Genomic DNA, 16,281 nt, shown 5'->3' with positions numbered 1-16,281 from the left:
AAATTCTACTGAAAACTCCTTAACACAACAGTTAACAAACAAATAATGTGACTTCATGAGCGCTCTCACACATTTTAATAACCTTTAGTACAGGAAATGGTCTGCATGATAAAAAAGACATGCACATGATAAAAATAACTAGTCTGCAAGTAATTGTATACAAGGAGAACTAGTGTTGTTGGGAGAGCCACTATGATTAAGCAATTCAGCCACATCTCAGCCATGTTCAAATTCAGAACAACAGCACTTCTGTATAACAACAGCACTTCCTATTGTATAATACTGAATAAATACAACGTACATTTTTTGACAAACCAAAAAGAAAAAAAGGAGAGTAAAAAAAAACGTACTTGCTTCATGGCGCTCTGATCATCTTCAGGATGATAAGTCAGAATGTAATACTCTGCTCCACGAACAGACTCCCACTCGACCAGGAGAGACACATCAGTCACCTTGACCAACCGCAGACCCTGAGGGCCGAACACTGACAGAGACAAAGGTTAATAGAGGTCAAATCATATTCTAACACAAACTTCTATTACTTTCATAATTTCTTTGATATTTAACATCATCTCTTTGACAGCCTTTTTGTCTTTCACCCTCACTAAGTAGCTTAATTATAGGCCCTAATGATTTTCATGGTCACACTTATTTTTAAAATCCCACAGTTTATCATGCATTAACATTTTATAAAAATGTAAACAATGGGTTATTATAGACTCTGTTGCGATAGGAAGCAGGTCAAAAGAATTGGTATGATCAGGTCACGTGGCACCCCCACGAGACCTGGCAGAACTGCATGTAGCACTTGTGGAGGAGTGGAACGCATAGCCTCAGAACAACATCATGAGGCTAGTTAAGAGCACGAGACATCGCTGTCAAGATGTCATTGTGGAAAATGGTGGAAAAATCCGCTTCTGACTTTGTCAATTTAGGTTATTTGTGGCTATCTTTGTTATTGTCCAAATTGTTGGGGTAATAAATATTGGACTAATGAAAATGGTGCTTCTTCTCATTCATTAATAGTAATATCAAAGGGAACTATTACTTATTTCATTAAAATTCAGACCAAATAGGAAAAGCACTCATGCAAATAACAATATCCCTCACTTATTTTGGTAAATATAAGTTTGTATTTAAAACTCTAACTCCCTCAATTGATCCTAACAGTAATGGTAGATTAGAAAAAAAAAAAACATAAAAACTACAAGCTAACAAAAAATGTTGCTAGTCTTGCCCATTTGTCTTTTCTACCTGTAAGTCATCTTACACCATCTTGGGAGACCATGAGCTTCAAAGCAAGACCGTTGAGGTTTTTCTAAAACCTCAGAAGGAACTTTGAAATTAAAAATAGCTTTTTAGCAGTAATACAAGGCCATGAAGGTTTTCATGGAGATGATGGAAAAGTATGACAGGGGTGAAATATAAGTTGTAATACTTTGGTTAAGTACGATAACATAACATCAGCCAAAAAGTCAGGAGACAGCAACTCAGCAGTGTTGGGGAGTGAGACGTTGCCCACCAACAAGACCTTTCTGTGGGTATGATGGGCGGTATATGAATGGTAGTTGCTGTTTGTAAATGTAGAGAAGTATAGCTCAATGCAAGCTAAGCAAATTACAAGGGGAAAAAGTGACACAGGTGGTGAAGGGGTCCACCGTATCTTTGGCAAGGATGGAATTCACATCAGGTTCAACGGCTGTTCCATAAGGCAAAGTCAGGAAGCGTAATGTTGTTCTTTCTCAAGTGTAGCAGTTCTTTTCCATCCAGGAGCCATTTATATCCCCCTCTTGCTACTCTAGATACGTTCATCAACAATCCTTACTCTCGAATAATATTTCACGACAGCTGGGGTGAATACATTAACATATTAAGATCGGAAAGAAGTTGAAACAAGAAAGTCTTTTCAGTCTTCTGTGGATTAAGATGAGTACTGAACAATTTGAGGAAGGAAAATATGACTGAAAGAACACGTCTGTAAATCTGCAGCGGGCAAGCACTTAGGAAGTATCAGAGGTGATGTTGTTCAGGACAAATGAGATAAGAATTCAATCATTTTATTTTATGCTGTTGCCCAGGGTTGCATTATCTTTTATGAGGTTTCCTTCTGCTTATATCCTCTTTCAGGTTAGACGTGTAAATACACTTGATCTAACTGGCTTAAACACATCTGAATATGGTTTAAAGCTCAGCGTAAAATTCAAGGGTAAATGAGTAAATATAATCTCTTTAAATGAAAGGAACCATTAGTGTGACATTGCAAGCTATCGCAACAATGGTAGTTCAAAAGCATCCGCATTGTCTTAACATAGATCTAATACTCTTTTAAAAATCGTATATGCATTATGTTGGCAAGGGGCATTATGTAGATTTAGGAGTGAAATTTGAAAGTTGAAGAATTGAAACAATTCTATGTTATATTTTCTGAACTGAATAAACCAACTTTATTCAAAGGAAAAAAAAATGTCCCTGAACACTGTTTGGAAAAAGCTATCAGGAGAGTTACGGTTTTACTGTTTTACGGTTTTACCCCCAACTCAACTTCTTCAATAGCATTTTATCTTCAAACATTGTTCCAGAAACCAAATCTTCCTCTGAGGACAGGTTATGTCTAGAGTTACACACCTGAACCACAGAATCTGTAAATGTATCTAACTTTCCCATTTCTTTACAAAAACTCCATAGTGCCAAAAGCTGCCATAAAGAGAAACTGTCTGAACTGCATACATATGTCGGCAATATTTTGGGACAGAGAGTGGCCAATTTAGACAGTGTGCAGGAGTTTTCTTTCTGTTTTTGGCAATCAAAAACATTTTACAATATGAGGTGCCAAGAACTTTTTTTTTTGTTTCTGTGTTGTCGAAACAGGTTTCAATATTGTTTTAATTTTCACAAGTTTCATATACTGTGTAAGTTTGAAATTTCTAGGATTGTGACTAACTACCCTTGAGGGCACTACATGCCTCATGTAAGTCTATATACGTAGACTTGTGTTGCCATCATCACTCACAGAGCAGATTGACATCCATCATACATGTGCTGAAATGGCAAAAAGCCACATATAACAACAAATGTCTCAACTGTCTTTCTCTCCTGCTGCTTATTACCCCTATTATTACTCACTTTGTTGATGTTGGACTCCATTCAACCTCACCTACACACAAAGCTGCAGCTCTATCTCAACTATAGTCTCTGTCTCTGCAGGGCAAAACACCTAGAAGGAACTCAATCTCCTTCAAGGGTTTGACACAGCTGACCCACTACTGTGAGGGACTAAACTTTTGTAGTTTTTAAAGCTGTGGGTCAGGACCTAAAAGTGGTTGTAGAGTTTCTTTTGGTGGGATAACCAATAGCAAATGTTTAAAGAAAATCCCCTGCTCCCCTGCTGTGCAGTACTTGATTTACTGTCAAGGTTAAATGTAGAAAAAGACATAAAGACAGACTTTCCCGTGTAAACTCAGTTTAAACTTCTTCTGCACTCCAAGCAGTAGAAGAATAAGCTGAATATATATGTTATATTCTATATCTCCAAGATTTGCTAGAATTGATACAGTGTGCAGTCACTGAATTAAAGTGTCCATGCCTGACTGCTGATGCTCACCAAATGCAATTATGTACTCTGCTCCTGAGGCAGTACACAAGAGTGGTTTGGCGAGCCGTATATTTAGCAGAGAAAGGTGACCAATCTGCTAGAGGGACAAAAATAGATAGAGCCCAAAAATACTGATGGGTTTTCATGTGTATAGTAACAGTATGTGACCTCATGTCATAAGTTGTCTTCAGGCCGTAGCTGTCAGATGTCTTTGGGTCAGTCGACTGAAATGGCTCCATCAGCTTCTATTTCTAAAATATTTGTCAGAGATGCTTTGAATTCCACAGAAGTGCGTCACTAGGTATTCCATCAAACACTTGTGTCGATGACATGAGTATTTATTGTAAATATAATTATCTTTGAGTAAGCTTTAATTGACTGCTGGTCATAGTTTGTCATATTTTAGTTTCAACAGCCTAAAAACAGAAAAGGGGAGTTTAAGGAGGCGGGGTTTAAAGGGAGGGAAGGTAATTTTCTCAAAACTGTAGATTTTGTTGCTATTGGTAAAATAAAATGGAAGTTGTCTTGTCAAGGAAATTATATATATATATATATATATATATATATATATATATAAGGCCTTCACTTTCCTTTACTTGATAGGAAAGTGGACAGAGCAGGAAATCTGTAGAGAGATGAGACATGTGGGAAAGGAGCTGCAGGTTGACCCTGGGTCCACTTGGAGGACTCTAGATTCTGTACAAGGGGTGTAACCTAAGTGAAAGTCCACCAGTGTCCAAAATCAACATTATTGTATTGATTATCCACTGTTTTTTTTGTTTAGTTCAGTTGTAGTTAGTGCAGGACATTTAGCTCATTCGAAAAAAGCTGTACAAATAAATAAGATACAGTTTTAATTGAATGCAAGCTTCCTGAAATCTCAGTTATAGTCATTCTTAGTTTTTGTAACATTTACATGATAACGTTTACTGGCATGCAAAGATTAAAATGTTTTATTGAGTTTGACAATGCTGCTGAACCTAAATGTATTTGCTGACATGAGGGTATACTGTTGTCACAAAGCAAAATAACTAGACTATCAGAAGACAGAAAATAAGCTTTTACATGCAAAAAAAAAGATGGCCAATATATCTAAGAATAAATCCAGCTTCATAATAACATGTTTTATTTAATGAAGCAGGTGGAAAAAACTACAAAAAGGGTGAACTGGGCTTATGGGACAAGTGTTACATTTTTTATTGTTCCAGAGCTCCGTGTAGCATCTGTGTTTTCCATGAGGCAGCACTTAATATTCACAGCTTAATGTCAGAGGAGCCATAGAGGTGACTACATAAAGAGATGAAATGTGAGTGTTAAATCTCTCAAGAAACACAGATCAACTTTAATGTGAGTCTGGGTCGTTAAAAGTTATAACACTGCACCCAAGATTCATAAATTCCCCATTAAAAAGAGCATGGCAGGGTATGCTTGCTAAGACACCATTCATCTTCAGAGGACACACACCAATAGTGCTGCTTGTAGTGTGGCTGTGAATGCAGACTGAATGCAGATTCAGTCCACCTTAAGGCCCTGTCTCACCAGTGAATAAACACAAGGCAATAATTTCCCTGAATTTGCTACTGTGGGAGATTTGGCACATGGGGTTAAGGGATGTGCATGCATATTTATTTAATTTATTTTATTCATAAAGACACCATGTACAACATTCAACATAAATGTTGCCAGCTGATGCATTGTAGCACAGTTATCTTTGAGCTAATTCAAGCTGCAGTCCACATTTTTAGTTCAAAGTTTGTAATCCTTGACACAATTTGCACTGCTAGCACAAATAGCAACCAACTCTGACCAATTAGGTTGACAAGATGCTCATTCCACATTTGCATTTCACCCTACTGATAAGGGATAATGTATAGTGAGAGGCTTGTTATCGCAGAATGGAATTCCAACAGTGTTGGTAGGACTACGAGGCAGGCAGAGGGCTCTCGTCTCACCCTAAAGGATTTCATGATAACAACCCACTCACTGAACATTATCTTGCTGTTAACACAGCTACTTAGGAAATTAATCATCTATTTATTGATTTAAATGTGATTTATTATTTGCAGCAAAACACTACTCCATTGGAAGTTCAGTTTCCATATGAAAATGGTTAACTCTGTAGCCTTCAGAAAATTAGCTAAAGTAGCTGCTGATAGTGACGGGAGACAAGGTGAACAGGCAATCAGAGTCAAGTATTTAAGACCACTGTGTGATGATAGTTGTTAGCTGTGTTGCACTATTCACTTTTCTGTTACCATACTTTGTCTGAGTTTATACATTATGCCCTGACAAAAAAGTGGTTTGCTGACACTTTTGGAATCCTGTGTGTAGTTCTTGAAAATAAAACAGGCCTACCTTTTTGATAACAGCGCAAAAGTATTGTCCCATTAGCTCTCATGCAGATGCACTGACGAATAGTAACTAGCAACATCACTGCCTGTTTTTCTTCTTTTAATAACACTACAGTGATTGAAAGAAATCACTGAAGGACAACTGATTAAAAATGCCTCTGGAATAATTGGTATGATTAGTTGTATATTTTGACTAACATTTTGCTGCCAACCTTTTCTCTTGCTGGCTTTTTCGATGTTAGCAGTTTACACACTTGTTTAGCTACTGATAGCCAGAGGACTCCACTTTTTTCAAAAGTAAGTAGAATAAAAAAAAAGTTTGTGTTTTCAACAACTTAAGTAGCTTACCTAATGAACAGTCCTCCCCATAAAAGCCTTCGTCACAGACACACTGGCCATCCACACACTGGCCATTACCGATGCAGTCATTGGGACACTTCTGGATGTCACAATTCTCGCCAGTGAAGTGTGGGAAACACACGCACTTTCCGTCCACACATTGTCCCTTGTCGTTACAGTTGTCTGGACACATCTGCTGGCTGCAGTCGTCTCCTGTGAAACCTTGATGGCACACACATTTCCCATCCACACAGCGGCCGTTGTCATTGCACTCATCAGGGCAAGATGATACGGAGCAATCTGGGCCTTCCCATCCTGGGTTACACTGGCAGCTGCAAGTTTCTTGTGAGTATGTACCATGGCCACTGCAGCTTATGTCCACTCCTAAAGAACAACAATTAAGTTCTTTGTAGCTTTATTCAAAATGCTAACCTGCTTTAAACCTTTAAGCCTGTAGGTCAAGAGTTAACTTTCCAGCTTTGACTGAGTCTTTGATAAGTCTTACCTGCAGCACCCCCTGTTCCACAACATCCCTGACTACATTGGGTCTTTAGGTAGTTGACTTCTTCCTCCAGCCCATTCACTCTGTACAAGAGAGACTTGAAGCTTTCTGACTCAGTGCAGTCACACTTTGGTGTCTGCAGCCTGATGTTGTGTCTGAAGATGATGTCGTTATCTCCGTTCTTAGTGGTTTCTGTCTGCAGACCTACAAAACACAACAATATTTCTGATGCTTAATTTCTTGATATGTTGATAATGGTTCCTATGGCAATAGTATGATTAAGGATATTAAAATGTAGACATTACATCCAAATACATTGTTAAAGGTCTTTCTATCTATCTATCTATCTATCTATCTATCTATCTATCTATCTATCTATCTATCTATCTATCTATCTATCTATCTATCTATCTATCTATCTATCTATCTATCTATCTATCTATCTATCTATCTATCTATCTATCTATCTATCTATCTATCTATCTATCTATCTATCTATCCAACAACAGTCCTTCTCTTCTTATGAATCACTCTCTGTGGGCTTATTTCTTGCTGTATTTTTTTTAACTGTTTAGTACCTGTTTTATCTTGGGTTGGCAGGCCGTCTAGTTTACAACTGGAGCCTCCCGGGATGTCAATTTTATAGACATGGCTGAAGGTGACTCCCTGCTCTTGGGTTTTGGACTCTGGCAGGTTTTCAGCAAAGCTGAAGGGTGACAAGATGCACAGTATCGCCAACAGGCACAGGCCCCTCCACAGCACTCTGGTGGTCATGGCTAAAGGACAAAAAAAGAGCATCTGATTTTTATTTTTCCAAACCATGAGAGCTACAAGTCAGACAATGTCAGACAAGACAAAATGTTGACTTCCTACAAATAACAGTTAGTGTAACTATATTATGTAGAAAAAACAACATTTAAATAAGAATATAAATAATAATATTTAATGTGTAAAATTGTTTGTGTATTTTCTTACTCTTAAAGTATGTAGAGTCCTGACTAGAAGTTAATCCTATAAAGACTTTTATAATTAAAGTATAAGGATAGACACCTTTCAAACTAAACCAGTATTGTTTCTTTGAGACAGTAAAAGAATGGAGGGTTTGTGGTTGGAAGATAAATTGTTATGGTTCCATTAAACACAAAATAAATGACTAATATCCCAACAATTCCAACATTATAACACAACATTACACGAAAGCTATGCTGAAGGGCGTTTATATTGGGAGATTAAATGCCTCTTCCATGTCTCTTTGTTAGACATTGTGCCATGATATTCAGCTTGACTAACCATAATTACAGGAAACAGCAGCAGTTATTTTTTGTCATTATGAGGAGAATCCACCCAGCTGTTCCCAAACTGTTTGCCAAAAGTTACAGCTTAAGTTTCTCTATATAACTGAAATGTCAGTTTAATATTTCTGTCTTGGTAGATAATTTTAACATTTAATACAACATGTTAATTTGGGAGCTTTTTGGAGGGACTGATTAACAAGGAGTTTATTTATTGAGTAGCTACCATAAACACTGCGTGCTTAATGCATTTTATTAGTGATCTGATACTCAAGAACGTGTTCATCTTTAGAAATAGTTTTCACTTAAAAACTACATGAACCTGTCATTTCATTATCATATCTAAGTAGGATCATACGCATAAATCAAGTTTTTTTTTTTTTTTTTTAAACTAAAGAAATATCTGTGATCTATAAAACATTGCTGAAACTCTCCTCACTGTTAACTGTTGAGCACATAAAACATTATCTCACGAGTCTCACACATAGCGGCATGAGACAATGTTTCCAAAGGAGAAGTGATATATATTTTTCATCTGTTTTTCAGTGTGTGCTTATACGATTTGTAAAGATTATATCTTTGGCATAAATATTGTCTGACAGACAGCAGAAACTGTAGATGTTTGTTGTCACGGCTGACTGGACGTTAGTCTCCTGGTTGAAAATGGGTCATATGTATACTTTCCAGTGAGTGTTTTATTAAGAATTGAGGAAAGACACACTGACTTGACAATGCATAAGTTACATTACATTCAGTGGGGCACACTACTGTATATTTAATCTCTTGAAACCAAAACCATTATGTCTCTGTGTGGTGTGTGTGTATGTGCGTCTTTGTGTGTGATTGGCTCTCATTCCAGCAGCAGAAAAAGAGCAGTCATCACTTTGCCAGAGATGTGTTAGCTCTAAACCATAAATTGTGCTCAGTGAGGCGTTTCAGAGTCTTAGGGGGCAGACGCATGTCCTCAGTGATGATGTCATTGTTTTTAATGACAGTGATGTCATGTGAACTTAAAACCTTGCAGTGGCTTCCCTGGAAAGTCAAATTACAAGCTTTCAAAAATAGGTAGACTGTGTTAACCTGGTGTTTTGTGTGGGACTTTGGTCAGAAATAAATATTCTGGTGTAAAAGTTTGAATTTCAGCCAAACTCTGGTCTTACTCTGTTGTGTGTGTGTGGTCTATGGAAACACAACACCTTCAATTGGGTCCATAAAAGCTTAGTAATGGGGCCCCTGCAATGATGCTTGACAACAATATAAAATTGCTGTGATATAGTGATAAACAGCAAATGGTTTAGAGGGCATGTGTGATCTGTTAAAAATAATTTCCTCAGTTTTGTGGTGCACAATCTGGGCCCTAAAGGCACAGGGCACAAAGTGATTTAGACACTTGATTATACATGGATGTGTTTTGGGAGAAATGTAAATCAAACCCATAAGTGTGTCTGCAGCCATTTCCTTTGGAGTCTCTTTGTTGTGACAACCCCTTTGTATTGAACAAGCTCAGTATTGGTACGTTGTGAACTCACCAATGTATGTCCATCTTTCAAAGATCTACATAACAGGACTTTACTGTAGCACAGACTTTTGACCAGTATGACTTGATGGTGGTCTAAGGTTGTTTTACACATCCTCAAAATAGAAGTAGGGGTGTTTTTTTTAGATTTAAAGACAAACACCCCTAGGGACCATGTATTTGTTATTCAAGCAACGTGGGCGCTATGCCGTAAAAGAGTGACACCTGCACCCGGTGGAAAAAAGCCCCCACTGAAAGACAATCTGGGCGACAATAGGGCTGTTTGTGTGCATTGGCGTGAACACTAAAATGTCAACAAGTGAACCCAAAATCTGCCAATCTTCAAATCAATTATTCCATTATCCTATTAACAGTGTTTTAGGGAAGGGATCCTGTGTAAGTGAGTAGTATTAACTTTTTTTTCAATAGCTTCGGTGGAAAGCTTTGCCCTTATGCAAGTGGACTCAATTTCTTTCTGTGAAGTGAACTTAGGCTCTATGGATCCCCTTTGTAATGGTTAATGCAGGATGAAATACAAGAAGCAGTTCTTAAGTAGTTCAAAATTCTCCAGACTCTTTTCATGGAGACAAATAGCCATGTAATTACCATAACCCTTTTCTAACTATTCCAAACCCAATATGGCTAAGGTTATTTTAGCTGGCTTTTTGATTGCTGTCTGTTAAAAGCTTGAGGTCGGAGATTGGTGCCTGTACAAGAAAACCAAGCTATGACATCACTTGTGAATTAATTTTTTGACCCCGTTTGTTAGCCAACAATTGAGTTGGTGTTTTGTTAGAAGCCAACATTTTAGAGGGAAAACCTGAAGAGGTAAAAAAAAGATGTCAGGAGTGGGAGATGGAAATAGACTTGAAAGTAAGGAACATTTGGATGAAAACTTATGTGAGAGAGTTTAAGTGAGTGAAAGAGAGAATGAATATATGATAAAGGGAATGATGGAGGGGGTGTGTTTGAGTAAGTGACAGCCAAGCAGTTAGCCTCATTACAGGCAGCAGACTTGAACCATGTGGAATGGCAGTGGGCATTGGCTTACAGAGACGCTTAACAAGCATGTTTATAGCTGCCCGTCAAGGGTTTATTTGATGCAGGCCCTATCCTTATTTCTCTTGGAGGAGACAGCCTTGTGACCTTCCAAGCACAGCAAAGGACTGATTTTAACTGCTGCAAAAGAAAGTACCAGAGTGCGAAAGGGAGAAAGATGGAGGGATTAATGAAGAGAGGAAATGGAGCTGAGAGTGGAAAGTAGGGCTGTTTCATTTCAGAAGTACTGCTGAAGAGATGGATGAATGGATAAAGAAAGATTGGGAACATGAACTGTTGGCTGGATAAAGAAAGAAATGAATACAGAATAACATTTGGATGGGTGCTTCAATATATGTTGGATATGTCAGAATGGGGGAATGAGATGTATTTGTAATAACTTATTTAAATAAAAAACCGTAAGTTAAAATCTGTGTTTCTTTTTTTCACATCAGATTAGAAATATTCATCCATTCAATAAAAGTCCCCCCCCCCCCCACATACTGATACTAATAAGTTAATTCTCAGTGAAACTGTCAAACTCTTTACTTATAAATAACACATTTTCACACAAACAGATTTACTACATATGATCTACTGATCTAATTGCGTACTGCATACACTGCATTGTACAGTATGGATATTTTCCTGACCTTGAAATCTTAATCTAAAAGAGCAGTATGATACAGAAGACACAGAAGGCATTCAGCAAGTCAAAAAATGTATGTGAAACATATTTTTTCTAGGCTGACTGACATGGAGACGAACACATCTTAAAGATGAAGAGAAAAAAAAGGGCAATGCATTTTGATTGAACAGCAGAAAGATGTTTAAACTCTGCTTTGGCATCAGTGTCCAGCCCAATTCTAATATAAAATCATTTAAGTACTATTAATCAACATGTGTAAGACTGAATAATAAAGCAAAAAACAGAAGCTCTTCAGTCCTGTGGCTGTCCTTACTCGGCTCATAGCTCATGCAGATAACATTTCAACCTGGCTTTCGAAAGCCTCCCAAGTAAAATTCAACATGTCCATAAACACAGTTAAAAATTCCTTCCTGACAATAACTTCTCTCTGTCAAAGCAAAGCTTTGTCAATGGGCCTGTGAAATGTTTGTGGACTATCTGTAACGTGTATTCACTGTTTTATATGGACGTGAATGGGACTCCGGCCATGTGTGTACAGTATGTATGTGAATGCTTTCATTTATAGCTTACAAAGCTTGCTGTTGTTACCTCAGGACGCATTCTATTGCTGGCAACAAGCAATTTAATCACCGGGAGGCAGTACTGTCTGTATCCATGGATGCCTTTCTCTGAAGGGTCCTTGACAACTTGTAATGACTTGTGTGTTTCTAACAATCTCCATGTGCTCTCAGACCAATGAATGCAATGAATGCATGCAACACTGGGTTGACATAAACAGAGAACAGAAGAGGATGACTACGACAAACAGCTGTAACTTGTATTGGGAATTCAGACAGACAGATAGAAAAGACAAGGGAGATTTGGTCAGTCTGCTTCATCCTCTCAAGAGAGCCATTAAGCCAAAGACAAAAGGCTGACTGTTAAGCCAGGCTTTAGTATAAGTCAAATTTCATTGTACCAAACCTTAACAGTCTATGGTTGAGATGAAGTGTGGGTTAAAATAAAAGAGCAGAAAGGTTGTGCCTTTATGTGCGGTTGCAAACTTGTGGACCTTCCATTTCCCTTTCCTTCTCCCCCCCCCCCCCCCCCCCCCCCCTCCTGCAACAGCTTGCTGACAGAACAGACACAGTAAAATGAATAAAACGGAGCTGAAAGCAATTATCGTCTGAGAGTGGAGCTCCTATCTCCATGATTCTGTCTGCCTCCTGCTGCCCTGCAGACCACAAACAGACCTCGATAAGGACTGCAGAGGCCCTATCCCACTTTACTTTGGCTCTCACACGAAAAGTTAACCAAGTGAACAAGAGGGAAAAATAGCACAACTCAAGCGTTAATAAAACAGCTGAAGCTCTAGACTGAGATTAGTTTTTTGTAAAAACAAAAAAAATGTGTTTTGAGTAGCTTTAATGTGCCCTGGGGTATTTTCAATCAGTGGAAGGATATGAAAGAACTGGAGATGTGAGGTTCTTCATGAAAGGAGGTACATTATGCAATCTGAACAGTTATAAGCCACCCACTCACGGTTATGTGCGAGTGCGAGTGTGAGCGTGTGTGTGTGTGCACACGCGTGTACGTGTGTGTGTGTGTCTCTCTCTCTTTCTCCATCTCTCTATCATTTTGCATGGCTGAGGGCCCACATCTGTAGCTCATTTTGTGAGGGCTTCTGTGTATTCCCTGAGCCAGCACAGTAGCATTAAAGGTAAATCAAGTGGATCAACTGCCCTGTGAGAATATCTGTCATCCCAGCACAATGTTATAATAAATATTTAAGTTTTTATCACAGAGAAAATTAGTGCTTGTAGCTTTGTTGACTGGGTTATTGAAATACTGTGTATATCAACTGAAACAAATTGTATATCATGCCAAAGATGTCTTTTGCAGACTTAAAAGCTGTCATAGCTAAGGTGGCTTCATTTGATTTATGCAGTATTTTCTGAACCTTTTTAAATCTGCAGAGCAGCTTGTACCCTGTCAGTACACTTATATTATATCATTATATTAATGAATTATTTATTTTAGATGCAATAACGTGTGATAAGCCTTGAATGTTGTAATGGGTTGAAGTGCCTTCAATTTAATTTAATTAATGACAGCCTACTTTTTTTCAAACATTGTTTTGGAATGGGGGAAGGGAGTAAAAAGGTGTCCTGCAAAGTCATATTCAAGCAAAGGTATTTCAAACTTGCACTTCAGTTAATATTAATCAATCAAACTTTATTTATATAACACCTTTCAGACAAATTAAAGCTGAAATTATAATTACAAGTAGTTATTTACAACCATTTAAAATAAAACATCTCAAAAGTTTGTGTTAATGTCACTCTTATTAAACTGTCTCCCCAATAAATAACTTAATACAGAGTGTAAAACCCCAACAGCTGTAAGTATTTATCACACAATAACTATCCCACAACTTTCTTATGAATAAAGTGCTGCCATGCAAACACAAACTACCATAAGCTTTAGTCAGCTTCAGTCCTGGGACACTTTATAGATTCCAGGTGGAAAGTTAAACTGGGGGACTTTAGATGGCTGAAGAGCGAGAAAAGCTGGAAGCTAGCTGTTACAGATATTTCAACAGAAAAAAAAAAATTACAGATACAGAAAAAAAGAATGCTCAAAGGAAAAAAAGGCATCACTACAAGACCTTTGTAATCTTGTGAATATAAACACCGATTTTATTAGCATAAGAGAGCTCAAAACTTTAATCTAATAACATGGCATGTTATTAAGTTAGTGATTTTTTGTCTTCTTATGAGCCAGCCAAAATAGGCTACATGTAATTGTGTTAAAAAAAATGACTGAACAAAGTAAATGTAAATGAATTTAACTTATCAATATCCTTATATTAAAAAAAAGGCAAATAAAGTCCCTAAAGTAAAAAGCTAAAACGTTTCCTTACCCTTGACGGTTTTCTTGAACTCTCTCCTTCTCTCGTCTCTTTCTTCCTCTCTTTTCCTCTGAAGGACTGACAAGCCTCTCTCCCTGTCACCTGTTGACAGGCCCGCACCACTGATTCAAGGATCTCTACACTGGCAGTGACTTTTACTCTCCCCCTCCTTCCTCAATTGTTAAAATCTTTCCTAAATGCCTATAGGCCAATGGGCAGTTAGTTTGGGAGTGTCTCCTCTCCTCCTCTCCTCCTGTTTGAATGAAAAAAGGAAATGAATAACAGGAGGGGGGGGGGATGATTAGAAGCATTTACAACACTTTTCCCCTGAGTGAATCACAGTCTACCTTTAATCACGCTTCTTACCTTTTCTTCTTCATCGCATTAAACCGTTCATCACTCTTGAATAACAGTTTTTTTCCTCCCTGCATGTGTTGGCGGAGTAGATTGGAATGAATCTCTTAAGAGGAGGGAGCAGGTCCTTGAACAACAAAGTAACTGGATAAAGTTTGGGTTCAATGGGGCTAGATCAAAGCCAAAACAAAAGTGAAGTCAGCTTGGGATAAAAGTATCTCTGGGAAGATACAATATTGAGAACATACATTTTTAAAAGCCAAAACAGTACACAATAACAGGGCAAATCTCGACTTCAATGACACGAAAAAAACAGAGGCATACAAAAGCGGAGACACAACACATTTCCTTGCAAAGAAAAACCTTCTGGTGTTTTTTGGGTTTGTGAAATGGTGATAATAATCACAAGAGACAATTGAAACAATTACTGTCAGTTGGATGATTTTCAGTTAGACACCAAAATGTCTTGACTTGATTTCATATTTACATACAATTCTCACCACAAAGTCTTGTGAAAACAGGCCACCACGAAGCAACAGCAAAGATGAATACCAGGCTCCTACCAACTAAGGCGAGAATAAAACCCACAAGTGTCCTGGTGAAAAACGTACCCCACAGATTGCACTGTGATCACTTAAAGGCATGCAAAGGAAACAATGCTTTGCTTCAGTTTGGTGTCTGTATTGAATGTATTTATACAGAGAAATGTGTATGCATACACAGACCAAGCATATCTACATTGTGACCACCATGAAAAAAGCTCCCCTGTGTCAAGGTTGGCAATCCTTTACACTGACAGCGGCTGTTTGTCTCTAAATATATAAGAAAGGTTTTAAATTCCTGCAGGAACACAGAGGAGGTGGGATTGTTCAAGTGAAACTGGAGCTGAAGTTGAGAGGCCAGGCGTGATTGTTTGTTTTGAATAAATGCTGTCTGAACTATCAGCTATTCATAGGACAGATAGACCAAAAACCAATAGTAGAAATGGCTTGCAGTCAATTCAGTTACAGTTCTAAAATATTGTAATAGATGAAATAGCTTGGACAGAATGAATTCTATAAAAAGAGCATCAGAAAAGGCTGTCTTGTGCAGTTAAGTCAAAACATGACAAAAAGGCAATGCTACTTCAATCAGGAGAGACTTCATTAAGAATGCACAATTATTTAAAACAATGAAATGAAATAAAACAATTGTAGAATGAAATGTGCAAAGTCTTTTGGGGGCTAGACTCCGTTGTGACGACTTCATGAGCTCTGAGGGGTAGTGAGGCCGACGCGGGATAGGATGCCCCCCTGTAGAGTCTAGACACTGGTGGTGGTGAAAAGGATGGAGGCTGAGAAGAGGAGTGGGTTTCAGCCGGGGCCTGGACTCGGCTGAGCTGGAAGGAGGTGACTGGGGTGGAGGAGGGTTGCGGCGTATGCCTGCAGCAACAGAATGACTGGAAGAGAGAGAGTTTTTCAACTATTGACAGCAAGCCATTGATTGGTAGAGAAAGTTCGTGGCAGAGTCTGGTTGGTTAATTCCAGGATGATACACGGCCATGATCAGCTGCTTGCCAGAGAGAGAGATAGAGGTAGTAGTAGGGGTGTGGTTTAATAATGAATCAAGAGGTGAATGAATGAAAGAATAACACCAGTCTTCCTGTCTGAACTTACGCTGAGCTCCATTAAAGATGGAGGAACAAAAGTGTCTAACTGTTTCTAGACATGTTGATGTAGTACCACATTTATGCAAACTGTTGTGGCTTTCCACCCAGTC

The 16,281-nt window shown here is 38.2% G+C and overlaps 1 protein-coding gene across 4 annotated transcripts in view; it reads right to left on the bottom strand.

Moving 5' to 3' along the window:
* The window catches only part of tnn (tenascin N), a 35,087-nt gene extending 20,767 nt beyond the window's left edge, over positions 1 to 14,320 (bottom strand). For all 4 annotated transcript variants that reach the window (XM_079348533.1, XM_079348534.1, XM_079348535.1 and 1 more), the window contains exons 1-5: positions 14,182 to 14,320; positions 7,363 to 7,560; positions 6,788 to 6,988; positions 6,292 to 6,666; positions 351 to 484 (exon numbers count right to left, since the gene is read on the bottom strand). In XM_079348533.1, coding sequence (XP_079204659.1) covers positions 351 to 484; positions 6,292 to 6,666; positions 6,788 to 6,988; positions 7,363 to 7,558 — 906 coding nt within the window. In that variant the 5' untranslated portion in view covers positions 7,559 to 7,560; positions 14,182 to 14,320. The remainder of the gene's footprint in view (positions 1 to 350; positions 485 to 6,291; positions 6,667 to 6,787; positions 6,989 to 7,362; positions 7,561 to 14,181) is intronic.
* Positions 14,321 to 16,281: the final 1,961 nt, after the last annotated feature.

The sequence above is a fragment of the Symphodus melops genome (genome assembly GCF_947650265.1).
Source record: "Symphodus melops genome assembly, chromosome: 7".
NCBI classification, from domain to species: domain Eukaryota; kingdom Metazoa; phylum Chordata; class Actinopteri; order Labriformes; family Labridae; genus Symphodus; species Symphodus melops.
The sequence above is the reverse complement of the archived record's forward strand: the minus strand, read 5'-3'. Positions and strand labels throughout refer to the sequence as shown.